This window comes from Lipophrys pholis (genome assembly GCF_963383615.2).
Source record: "Lipophrys pholis genome assembly, chromosome: 17".
NCBI lineage: Eukaryota > Metazoa > Chordata > Actinopteri > Blenniiformes > Blenniidae > Lipophrys > Lipophrys pholis.
In genome coordinates, this window is record NC_137643.1 from 13,647,642 (window position 1) to 13,661,258 (window position 13,617).

At 42.3% G+C, this 13,617-nt stretch overlaps 1 protein-coding gene across 6 annotated transcripts in view; it reads left to right on the forward strand.

Moving 5' to 3' along the window:
• ppp1r9a (protein phosphatase 1, regulatory subunit 9A) overlaps positions 1 to 13,617 on the forward strand; it is a 51,482-nt gene that overhangs the window by 6,548 nt on the left and 31,317 nt on the right. For all 6 annotated transcript variants that reach the window (XM_080485097.1, XM_080485096.1, XM_080485094.1 and 3 more), the window contains exons 2-3: positions 171 to 1,693; positions 13,122 to 13,254. In XM_080485097.1, the coding sequence (XP_080341223.1) occupies positions 305 to 1,693; positions 13,122 to 13,254 (1,522 nt within the window). In that variant the 5' untranslated portion in view covers positions 171 to 304. The remainder of the gene's footprint in view (positions 1 to 170; positions 1,694 to 13,121; positions 13,255 to 13,617) is intronic.

Below are 13,617 nucleotides of genomic sequence, written 5' to 3' on the forward strand. Positions count from 1 at the left end.
TTAGAATCCAATATGGCTCTCTTTGGGAGAGAATCTTTAGGTCTCAACAAAGCGTTTATGATCCATGAGGACCCACCATCCTCCAAAAGTCTTAAATGTTTCCTTAATTCTTGTTTTCCCGTTTAAAAACTGCTCTTCCTGACATCTCCTTTTTTTTTTTTCCGCTGCAGGTGTGAATGGCTTTGAAGGAAATATAACATCAGTTTGGTCAAACTGAGCAGTGGGTCTCACTCGACTCCTCACTCCTATGCGCTAATGAGGCCAGGGCAATGCTGACATCTCCTCTGAATCCAAAGACATCATCATGCTGAAGACGGAGGCCTCGGGGGAGAGGACCAGCCTCCGGAGTGCCTCCCCCCATCGTAATGCCTACCGGGCAGAGTTTCAGGCGCTTAAGAAGGCCTTTGACCAGCCTCGGGTCGATGGAGACTCAAAGCCCAAAGACTTCGAGCGGGCAAAGCAACCGAGGGGCCGCCAGTATGGCAGCCATGTCAGTCGCATTAAGGACATGTTCATGCAAATGGGCACAGAAAATACAACAGCCAAGACCAAGGTTCAGGATGACTCATCACCACAGAAGCTGGCGAAGCCCACCAACTTCATCAACAAGGCCGATGGGTCAGTGATAAAACTGCAGCATTCTTCATCGGCTGAAAAGATCGGAGGCGCTGGAGCCAAATTCTCTGAAACCAGGAAGCTCTTTGAACAGCAGTCACGTGATCAGTCCCAATCGCCGGTCTTCCCCTACGGACGTGACAAACGGGGTTCCCATGAGCACCTCGACGACTGGCGAGGGGCAAGGTCCAACCGAGGCAGTACAGACTCCTTAGACTCCCTGTGCTCCAGAACAGAAGCATCTTCACCCACCGTCAGTCAGCTCAGTGCTGTCTTTGAAAACGCCGACCACAGCAACCAGAGTGTTGCCAACAGAGGAGTCAGCAGACGAGCCCTCTACTCGCCCGATGGATTCCAGCGCCCTGGAGGGGATGTCAGTGAGGATGATTCGCGACAATCTCCAGTTCGCGGAAGCTACCGGAATAGGATAGGTGGCAAGTTACCCACATCTTTGTCTTCTGAGGACCTGCTGACCCCTAGTCCTGGGGGGGAGACATCAGAAGTCAAACGCGAGGATCCGAAGGAGGAAGAATCCCAAGACACGGATAGAAATTCTACGGGGGGAGACGGATGCCATTTGTCTGGTGCCACCACCAATGGAAATCAGGTTAATGGTTCATGTGAGGAAGAGGAAAAACTCCCAGACTCAAGAAAACTTGCAGAGAATCGAGGGGACTCCCAAACCTCGAAACCTACTAATGGTGCTGTGATTAACAACAAAGCTACTGAAAATGCTGCTAATGATCCACTGCCCCCAACTATACCAACAAGAGCAATCCAGGAGGACGGGGATGCTTCGAAACAAGACAAGAGCCCCAAATCTCCCAAGGACCAGATGGACGAACCCGACGAGGAATACACTGGGAATGAACGGGTGATTTTTAATGCAGACGGTGACGCCTGTTACCAGGGTTGGGGCGAAAGCTGCACGGACCCCGAAGATGACCTCTACGGTGACGATGAGGATATTGTCTACGACCCAGGCTGCGATCTGACTGAGATTCCCGGTCTGCCAGAAGAGAACAAAGAGGAAATCCCTCCGAAGAGGAAGATCCGCTTCAGCACTGCTCCCATTACGGTAAGCTGGATTCTGTACTAAAGTGTTGTGGAAGCCCAAATTGTATAAACACACCAAACACAATCCAAGATAAAAGCCATCATGCAGCTCTTATAGAAAATAGGTTAAAACAACAGAGAGCTAATATTGAGCTGAGAGCTCTCTTTTTATGGGCTTGTATTTTCAGTTACCATTGAACTGGTCATCTGGCTAAATCTGTTGTCTGAATTTTCATTGTGAAGAGGTTATTTGATCCCGATAAAGTAACGTGATCTCTGCAATCTTTATTTATCTTCAGTTTGACATGTCCTACTCAATGAAAGACAAAGGATGGAGAGATCACTTATTGTAGGTGTTGCTCTGAAAGCTAAAGGTTGTAGCAGCTTGGTGACGCAGAGCTTGAGGGTCAGAGCATCGCCCTCTGGGGAATTTGACATGTTTACGAGCTCAACATCTGTGCATGTGTTAGTCATGCTGGTTCTGCACCCACATAATCTTCACAAGAGACACTGTGTTTCCTTTTTTTTTTTTTTTTTTTTTTAAAAGTGGTTTTCTTTCCTGGTCTGTTTTAAATCAAGGAGCCGATTGTGATGTTGATATTTCACAGTTTATCGTGGATCAAAGTATTTAGAAGCCTATCAAATATATAGAAGTTTTAGCATATTCATATTGGACTTTTGCTTTTTTTTGTATGTGTTCACTGCTCAACCTTGTTGTGTTACACTTGAAGGTTAGACTCAGAGTGTGAAAATAGAAAGGTAAGATGAACTGAGGTTGCTGCTCATTAGAAAGATAGTTTCTCTTGATAATAACCAGTTTCCAAAGAATTCAATTCTTCTGGCTTCACCTGAGCACCGCTTTGGTATTTTTCAGTTCATAGACTAAGCTTTACCGCGGTACTTGTTGCCTTTCTTGTTGGGGTATTTTGATATTGTTCTCAGTGCTGAGTTGAAAACAATGTGCCCACTGTTGTTTGTGGATTGGAAAGATGGATTTTGAAGATTACGTGAAATATTTTTCAGTCTTTTATCCCCAAGAATTTAGAACTAGTGAGCTTAACATTTGTTGTAGCGAACAACATGTTTCACATTGCCTTCATTTTTTAATTCATTAGTGGAATCTTTTTTTTTTTTTAACTGATTTTCAACCAGTTACACAGTAACATTTGTACTTGTGTTGCAGATACAGTCGTGATTAAGAGATTTAAGTTTGTGTTTGTGGCACTCAGATCGTTCATACATAAAGTTTTTAAATCAATCCCATTAGCGCGTCATAATGAAGCAGAACAATTAACCCAGTTATTCTGCGGAGGAAATATGTTAGTTCCCTAAATACCCAACTGTCTATAGAAAGCATGCCTTTTTGCTCTTTATTCATTTTCAGTACCTAACATATACAGTATATATGAAAATATACAAACACATTCTTACACGGCCTTTTTTATGTCACCTTTGTTTATGACTTCTTTCTTTTGTTTTAATCTGTGTGTAACTACCCTGCTTTAGTAAAATGGGAGGAGTGTTATTATTGTATCCATCATTCAAATTGTTAGCTATGTTGTGCAAGTAGATTTCATGAGCCTTTAAACATATTACTCAACATATTCAACACAATAATTGTTTTCTGGCACATTATGTTGGCATTACTTTCTTTTTCACGACAAAGCTTGACGTCTCATGTATGTCAACCGGCCCCCAAAATACAATCCTCTCTTGTTGTCTGTCATTTCAAGTTTTCAATTTGCTTTGAAGCGAACTGACGCTCATTCATCGTATGGAATATTCAAGAGAAGCACCGCCCCCGCCCCGACAGAGATGCACAATTAGACATGCACCCCTCCCACTTCTCCGTCGTACAGCCCCCCAGACAAGCAGGGGTTCTGTCTTTTGTCCCTCGATACACTGAAAGAAACAAAGCTATTTTCTCAGCCCCGCACGAGTCCAGCTTGACCCCTGTGGGAGGAGACTGCAGAAAATGTTTTGAAAAAGGAAAAAAAAAGCTGCCGTCTTTTAATCTAATACTTAACGTTGCCTGCTCTTTGTGTAATATTTCTTAGTCGGATAAATCAAAGCGGAAAGCGGATAAAGCATTTCAACATCCCAGCTTTAGAAGCTTAATTAATTTATTAATCTTCATGCACAGGGAAAAGATGGCAGCCCGTTTTTGGCAACAAGTTGTAAACATGTACTCTGACTTTTTTTTTTTTCCTTTTTTGAAGGGGCCGCTTGTTTTGGCAACATGAGAGCCGCAAACTTGTGTCTAGAATGAACAGAGTCTTTGAAATGAGTTGAAAGATATTCACGTCTTCTTTGGGACAAACAGGTCAAAATCTGTCTGACTGCTTCATGAATAAATATTTTCCAGATTTGTACCAGTCAGTATATAAACAAACATAATTCTTGCCATGACACAGTCGATAAGAATTGCCAATATCACCATAGAGTCGGTTCATGGTTAGTCCAGCGTCACTGAGCTGCGTCCATGACTGTGAACTCTGGCTGTTGCACTGACCCAGTGAGAAATGAGCGCTTTGAGCTACCCGAGGCAAAGGCAGCATGGCTTCCAGAAGACCGTGACTTACAGACGAGAATCAGGCCTTGTGTTCAGTCAAGCAGCTGTTTATTCCTTTTCATTGGTCGGATACCTCTAGTTCGACTTGCAGATATATGTACTATAGAAGATTCAGGAATTGTGTGCAGCTGACAGAAGCCATTGTGTGATCTCTGAATGTACAGCACACTCCTTAAGCTGCACTGTTTCCTTGTTTAGCTCTCAGGTTTGACATTCTCCAGCCTGGATTACACTTAGATCCCCAAAGCTTTTAACAATCTCTCACTTGTTGCCGATTTCTTCTCCTTTTCCCCCCTAATGGACCCCAGAAGTCATCTTCTACCTTTCACGCTTGCAACTTTTCATTTGTGTTTCTTGTTTTAGTGCTTGTAGACTGCCAGAATTTTGATCAGTCAAGACCCTGCAATATCTTAATAGAATTAAGCGGATGTGATGAGTTGAGTATCGGTTAAATGCTCAGTGGAGTGGCTTTGTAATCAGCCGCTCCACTCTGCATGCGGTGTTTCACTGAATCAACGAGACGAGCATTTTTTCTCCCATTAGATTCTGGTGCAGCTCTTTCAGTGGAATGCTGAGTCGCATTTGTCTGCGCTTGGAGTCATAATCAATATGATGGATGTGTGTCACTCCGCTCATCTGTTGCTAAAATGTTGTAGCTGCACGGCTGGAACATTTTATGGATGTCTTTGACTTGATGTTCGCTTGTTTTGCAGCATAGATTGTTCTCATTCATTTTCTGTGTCTTTCTTGATGATTATTGTGCTTGTTGCAGTTCAGGCCTTGATGTATACAAGCTGGAACGTATGCACAGGTTGATGCACGGTCACCAACTCATTTGCTTCCAAATGATATGCTTGTACTTGCAAATTGGATTCTTCTGCATGTGAAGATCATCGCAGTATATGAAACAAATTCTGTGATTTATCTGGTGCCTCACTGGAGCATGAAAGAACATAGAGACAAAGTTGCTGATGCTGAAAACTGGAGAAAATACCAATTTATATCTTACCAATGCCGGGTATTAGGGGTGGTTATTTCTTCTGAGGATTAGAGGGGTTATTTATCTGCCCCAAATACAGTACAAGGCAATGGAAGCTCCCAGCTTTTTGTCGGGATGTGACATCTGGACTGGTCTTTCCCCAAGTACATGAAAGTTTTGCCAACAGTGTTGTTGACAGTAAACATGTATTATTACTTATCTAAAGGATCTCCTACTACACAGGCTCAAATTAGATGGCCTGTTGCCAGGAACTTTGCTTTCTTGCATTGCAGTGGATGCCTTAACAGCTGGAACTCAATCGTGCAGACACATACCATGAGTTCTCCCTTTCCCAATCAATAAGAGAGTATACAAACACAAGTCATCACAGATGGTCATGCTGACAAATGCCCGCTAAAGGATAGTCTGTCTGTTTTTTTCCAAATAGAATTGAATAGAATAGTTTTATTTTCATTGTACAGGTACAATGCAAGTAAAGGAGAACTCTTGTTGTGCACAGTACAACAAAAGATAAAAATCTACAAATACAAAGATAAAAACTGAAACACTGAGGATACACATATGTATCATGAACATATATTCTTAGACATGATGTTTAGTATATGTATTGCACTCGGGTAAAAAGTTACAATTACAGAGCTTTCTACATCCATGTGTCTCTCAGCGGCTGCACCCATCAGCACCCAGTTCCTTCTGCTTTTACCAACTTTAGTGATAAGTCAATTAGATGAGTCTCGCTGTCAGCTTCCTCATTATGCTAACTGTGGCTGGTTACGATTGGGAGAGCGCAGTGTTCAGCTCGAGGAGAGTCTCAACACTGTGTGACAGCAGCTGTGTAACAGCTGACATTTTGTTACACTGCCAAAAGCCGCGGTTCAGGCTGAGGTTAGTTAAACTGACATTCAAGTGTTTTTGGTGAAACCTTTTTTAGGGGGCTTGATGAAAAATATTTGCTTATTTGTGGACTCATGACTGTATTTCTTATTGCGAAGCCTCCATGATGGATGCCAGAAAGTCAGAATAAACAATCCGGCAGTGGTTTTTATGTGTTCAGCTCAATCTGCTCCATAAAATATTATGTTGTTGTCATGCTGTCAGTGGAAAAGCAAATCATCATCACTTTGAAGATTTCTCTCTCTTGCTCCTTCTTCTTGTTCCTGACACGTACAACTGTTCTTGACTCCGATGCTGAGTATTTGTGTGTATTTGTGCATGTGTGCAGCTTTAGTCACTCCATTATTAATACAGCTGTGTTTTTGTTTGCTTGTTTCGGTGCCACCTGATCTACCCCGGGGGATGCATTTTTAATGATCGAGGAAAGGCGATATGTTCCTTGAGGGTTTTGAGGCTGGTCAGTGTGTATAAAGCAGACCGCCTCAAGAACCATAATCCAACCACCCTCACTCAATTTTGGTCCCGCGCTAATGTCATTATCTACCCGTTTTTATTGCAGTAAAAAACAAACAAAAAAAAACCCCATCAATGATGCAATGTTAATGTTTGCTGAGCTTGTGCATGGGAACGTTCAGCCTGCTGCACCATCACAATGTCATTGTTTATAGTGAGTCACGTACAGCACAATCACCTATTAGTATAAGTTTTGTCCCAGCTCGGGCCATTTTAAGGAACTGTGCCACATTCACAATGGTCCAGATCACACAGAGTAGTTATTATGCTTTGTAAAAATATGGTCCCGCACTTTGCCAAGTCATTATCACAGTCTAATGAACTGCATAGCATAGAAAGTGGGCATGTGCTATAACAAGCAACATGTTGTTGTGTTACTTTGAATCCCTGCCTCCCACTCACTGTGTATGGTAATATTTTGTGCCCTCTTGTTTCAATTTGTGCCCCTTTTCTTCCCCAATCTCTTGTTCTGTAGTTTGTTGTTGGTCGGAGTTGTGGTCGTCACTGGCGCAATGCCCTGCGGAGTAGAAAGAAATTAACTCTGAAAGGCTTCAGATGAATCGGATTTCTGAATATAACCCTGAAAATAAGCAAAAACACAATTCATTGGAAACGTTTTTTTCCTTATTGAAGATACCCATTTGTATGAAAAGCATGTGTATCTGTCCTGCTGTTCTGTATGCGGAAGCTGTCTGAAGACTAAAAAAGAAGTGCTGACTTGTAGTGCTGTGGCACGAGTTGTCAGCGCCACTTCCTCAGAGAAGTGATGTATGACGAGAGGACAAAAAGATTGTCCGTATATTGACTAAATTTCAATATATTCTCACCTCCGTTTATACAGACAGTGTTGTGTTTCTCTAGTTTGGTCCTCTACATTTTCCATTTCCAACTTTTTATACCTGTCAGTCTCATGCTGTTCATATATTTCCCCCATCAACAAGTGTCTGGTCCCCTCAGAGTCTGGACACTTTCCTCAGAACCTATTAGATCTCAAACCTGGTGTATGTGTGTCTGTCTGCGTGTCTGCATCTACGTGCCATTCAGTAGTTAATTCACTGTCGGGTTGGTAGGAATATTTCTCCTGGGTTTTCCAGCCTTCTATTGCCTTGAGCAGCATCCAGTGTCTGAAAGCCAGCGGGCGAGTGACAGATTTGGCACCAATACAGCAAAGGCCCAGTTTAATACCATCAGAGGCTGTTATGCCGGGACTGGACGCCATGCCGTGATATCCTAGGGAGGGACTCGGACAGCCCTGCAGCAGATTACCCCTGGCCTCACCTGCTCTTCAGCTCTTTTTTTTTTTTTTTTTTTCCATTTACCTTTCTTTATTTCTCTCTTATTGCCTGTTTCACTCTTCAGTAGCCTCACTGTGTGCTGCGCCAGAACATGATTCATATGAGTCATTCTGTTTTTCTTCCTGTTGATTTGCCACTGCTCCATTTTCACCATATCTTAAAGATTCCTGCGTGTTCTCAATGTCTTTTTCTCTCCCTCACCAATACTCTCCGGAGTTCATCCTCATTCATGACCCTTTCTTCTGCTTCATGTTAATCTCCTGTCATCTGGAAAGCCACTTAGAAAGCACCTATCAGTGCAGCCTTAGGTGGAAGAATAAGATCCATCTGTGACTTGACTCTTGATTTCGCACACATCAGTGATTAAGAACATTTATTCAGTTCTTGTCCAAAGGCCATGAGCAACCAAGCAAGGTTGGTCTGTCAATACTTTAACATGGGATCGAACCGCTAACCTTGTCAGTGATGGCTGACCTGCCCTGCACCCTGTCATTAAAGTGTGCGTGCCGGCATGTACAGACAAGCCTGCAGAAAACTTTACATTACATCCATGTCAATTCTTGGATTAATTCAAATTCTTGTTGTGTTGTATGAATGACCTGAAACGTGTTTGTATTTTCTGCACACAAACTCAAACAGCTCTGGCTTTAGGGTGTCTGCAGCAGAATCCACAGATGCCAGTAAAGTTGTTTTGAGTTGAAGCCGATTTCCTTGTACATCTTGCAAGATCTTGGGATAAGATAACCAAGCTGTCTATCCAAGCAGAACCACTGTCCTGTGTGCTCTGAACCGCCTGTAGCTTTATTATTTTGGGTTGGGTAAATGAAAAAGTACAAATGTGGGCATCTCGGTCAGCCCGGTGTCGGTAGTATTGATCAGAGTGTTTTACAGATGAAGAATGAGTATAAAAAGAGGATGAAAATAGATATCATTTGACAGAGTGATGAATGACACAAGAATCGGTTGGAGGGATAGTCACTGTGGGAGTTTCCCATTTGTCTTTCAGACATCAGAGATTGGGCTGCGTAACTGACATTTTTATGACTTTGAGGGTAGAAAGTAAGGAACTGACTCACAACTGGAATAAAAGCTATAAGATGTTAAGTTATTTTTACTGTATGTAAAAATGAAGAAAATATCAATTCCAAGGTTAGATCGTTTGGGAAAAGATAAGTAGCAACAATTACTAAGTAAGGACAGTAACACAGAGTCTGTATAACTATTTGAAAAGGCAGTTTTCAATCGGAAAATGTGGCATTTTAATGGGAATATGCTTATCTTAAATCTAAAGTGGCCCCTTAAGCTTGAAAAAAACCATAACTGTGGGCACCATTGACGGAGAATATATTTACATGTAAATGATTGCGTTTTGTTAAATCCTCCCAAAAGACTGTTCCAGTTCAGTTCCAGAGTGGCAGCACATGGGCAGACAGACCATTGTACTCAGGTCTACTTCTATTTGGAGTGACTGTCCTTGAGAAGCCTCTTTGATAAAAAACAAAACTGAATTGCAATTGAGCATAAAGATGTGCTTCAGCCAGATATGATTGTCATCATGATGTGATGAGGATACAAAAGGTGAAAGATAATAATGAATTGCATTAAGAGATTAGTCCGTGGAGCCCCCAGTGTTTCCTGTGATTTTTTTTTTTTGTGAAAAATATCATGGGATCAAAAGAAATGAGAGGAAATTAAACAAAAATTGTGAAGCGATCACAATTAATGACCTTAAATGTTTTATTATTTTACATTTCACATTCTTGAGTCCAGTTTAACCAGATAATGGACTTTTACCCAGTTGATGCTGTGCAGTCCAAGGTAAAGTAGTTCGATTACTTTACTAAAATAAAGTGTTTTGCCTCCTAAACTCGCAGCTTAACAGAAAAATGCTCTAATGATTTGCAAAGAAGTAGAAGTCCGTCTCACTCTGTTCGGTGTACTGTTAGCCGCCGCGATTGGAGATAGTAATTCAAACTCAAATTACTTACCAAGACAATTTTTCAGACAGTTCAAAGTGTGTGATGCATCTGTATTTGTTAAATTTCCCACCAGTGATGCGCTGCTCTCCTCCCTGCGCCCTCTGCTGCTCAAGTTGCTGGGTCCGTGTGAAAACGGCTCTAGAAGCCAGTGTAGGTCTTCTTCCTCTCTTCCTGTAGTGGTGAGAAGTGACATCCGCGTGGGTACAGGTTCCTTGGAGGCTATTTTTCATCTGTAAATAAGGCAGGAACAACTGTGCCTGGTGTCATCATGAAACACCATATCCCCTCAATATGAATGCATCACGTGAGCATTTGAATGTGCTGCTGTTAATGTGTTAATGATGACAGCCCTTATTAGAAAAACATGAGAAGGGATTCAGCCACAAATGACTAATAGCTGTGAAACAAATCAAATATATATGAGAGTTGCAGGGGGTTTGGTTGCACAGTTTTGTTCAAGCTCAGTGCAGGACGCAAGGTTTCACACTTTGGAAACCTTTGCTTTGGTCGATCATCTCATTGATAGGCATCGTTTCATGTGATGAAACAGTCGGGTTTTATTTCGTATCTTGGCTCTGTGGCCGCAAACTGTTCAAATTGGTTTGTGTCACCTCTGCCAAGTCTTGCTGGGTTGTCTCTGTAAAAGTGCCCTCAAATGACTTTGTTGTTTTTGATGCTATATAAATAAAGTTGAATTGAATTGAAACAGTATAGCTGCACTTAGTAAAAGGTACACAGAGGACAGTGGCCACTACACATGTGGCCAGCAGTGACTCTGCACAGATGTCAGCCCGGTGGTTTCTGGTTTTACACAGTGGATGTTTTTCACCTCGCTGTAGTGTAAAAGCTGCAGGCAGCAGCATCCTAACACACAGTCAAGGTTAAACCCAGCCTCCCATAAGGCTGAAAGACACTGTCCATTTTTCCCTGATGCATTTTTAGCTCCTGGTCATTCTTATTAAAAAGCTACTTCGTAACCAGAGCAAAATGCAAATTATTGTCAAAGAATACAAAGATATTATACATCCTGTGTGAGACACAAAGTGGGAACATTTTGCTCAGCTTGAAGTAGCCATGACTGAAAAAGGTTGTGGAATCAGTTATTAGGCTGTGCTTGCTGACCTTTATAGTTCAGCAGGCTTTTTCCTTTTTCTTTTTTAGCTCCTTTATCCCTCCCTAAAGAACATTTTAGCTGTGCTGTTACTTTGGGAGTGTCCTTGCTCACATCATTGACTGAACATGGCCATTTCTTCCTGGCTGAACAGGATAGAGATGTGTACCTGTAGTATTTTTGTCATTTTTAAACCTGAGGAGCACCAAGGTTATCTCTGTGTTGTGAGGTAAAGCTTTCTATTTATTGTTTGTCTCTCTGTTTTTCCTTCAGGTTTCTTTTGCCTGCCTATTTTTATTTCCCCTGAGCATGCTGTTTCATTTATCTTGTCACTCCCTCTTTCAGTCACCATCGCTGTCTCGTCCAGTCTTTGACTTTTCAGCTCATCTCTCTCCCAGTTTGAATGAATTTCCTCTCCCGGGCTTTCCATATCTTCCCTCCATCACGGCACCTTCCCCATCTCGCCTTTGCTCGCCCTCCCTCACGGATCCATCCTCATCTGTCCTCAACTTCCTTCATGACCTCCTGTTTCTCCCTGGAGTGACTGGCCACATGCTAATGTGTTTGTAGATAGTGCACGATGACTTAGAGAGGCCATTAGTACTGACTTCCAATATTGGAGTGTGCGTTTGTGTGTGTGTAACTGTATCCGGATAGACTTATATACAGCATACACGTGTGTATGTTCTATTGGCCATTCTGGGTTTTATGTAATAGTATCTACCTTGCTATAGTTCTCTAAAATATAATGTACATGTATGCAAGTATCTTTTTCTATGTCTGTCTCTCCGTGTGCATTCCAGCATTAATAATGCAGGGCAGTTGATCACACTGAATGATTGATGATGGAGGTCATGGGAGCTCACGGAGGGTCACACTCAGAAGAGAACGTAAAAAAAAAAAACCAAAAAAAAAAAAACAGGCAGCATCACGCAATGTCATTGTGCCAAAGCTGTGTGTACATCCATCAGTGTCTCTTCAATATGGTGCTCGGTGGTTCACATTGTTTTTTAGTTCATGCTATATCTTAAAAAAGTACTAAACGTGCGGTTTTGGATATATGTTATTGTTGTTAACATGCAAGCCCTCAAGGTTTTTGTTGGTCACTTTTACAAATGTGATTCTGACTTGAGGCTTTAATCAATATGCATGACGCAATATGATGCTTTATTGATCCCCTCTGCAAACGTGTGATCACAGATGAGTAGCGTGCAGAGGCGTGACAGATCCCGGTGATTGACGTCATTAAGCTCAATGCGTTATGCCCTTTTCAGGAAATCCTTGCTAGTAGGAAGCAAAATGTCAGCGTCAGATTTTAATAATAGCAGCTGCAGTCGGTGTGGGCGTGCAGGTGTCCGTCCAACCAGGAGACACGGAGGCAGCCGGGATGACACTTTTGCTGTCACTCAGGCTTTTTCCTATGCACTGCATGTTCATCTATCTGTGTAAACACTTTTCATACCGGCGCATCTCCTGCTTCAATACTGGCAGCAGGCGTACTGCAGAGGCCCATCCTATAGATGTGACAAAAGCCCCCCCGCGCTGGAGGGAGCTTCCTCCTCTTTCTCCTTGGTGCAGAGAGCAGTGGAGCGCCGGGCCGGGATGAGATGTGACTTGACAGCTGACTGTTGCCTGCAGAGAGAGCTTCTTCCGAGGATCACACAGCTCAGAGGAGAGAGGCTTTCCTGGCCTCCTTCACTGCATTAGGCTTCCCTACATTTTTGGTTATTGGTTGAACTGTGGTTGGAGTTGTGGCATCAGTATTGTAGGTGGGGATTTTAGTGTGCTGCTAAATCAAGGTCTTCTTCATTAATTTTCATAATTGTCTGTATTCACTGCTACTTAAATAATAGCATTACCTAATCATGTTTACATGAACTGTGAATGTTGCCATGTGTGGCTTTTAAAGTTCATTTAAATAATCTCCAAACATTTGCCTATTAGGGTGTTCCATACAGTCTGGTATCCCGTTTGCAATGCTTCCATAAAGATCTATGGTCACTGAAGTCATAAGATTGGTAATGAAATGTGTCTTTTGGGATATTTAGGTGATAACTATTATTACCTCTTGCTTGTTTTCTTTCAGGTGTTCAACACCTACTCCAATGAGGACTATGACCGGCGTAATGAGGAGGTGGATCCTGTGGCTTCCTCTGCTGAGTATGAATTGGAGAAAAGGGTGGAGAAACTGGAACTCTTCCCAGTGGAGCTGGAGAAAGGTGAGTCTAAAAAGATCTTAATGATTTCGTTGATCTTCTCCGGCACTCATCACACAGAATCACAACTCAAAGCTCGAATCTCCGGCTATTGACAAAGGCACAGAGTTATTTTTAGACTCCTGAAAACACATTTTCTGTGTTTTTCTCTGTCGCCGAAATGCAGTTGACTAGAAATCCCCTTAGATTACACTAAAAAGCATGAAAGTGCACAGCTTGTCCTAATTCCCCAGCATGAGCTACAAAGGGGTGATATGGCGTCTTTTCCGCTTGTCTTGTCCTTTTGAGATTTCACTGCTTTGAGTCCCTTTACATTGTAGAATTCCTCCGTCCCTTCCCTGTTATGTAACAGCTTCTGAATAATTG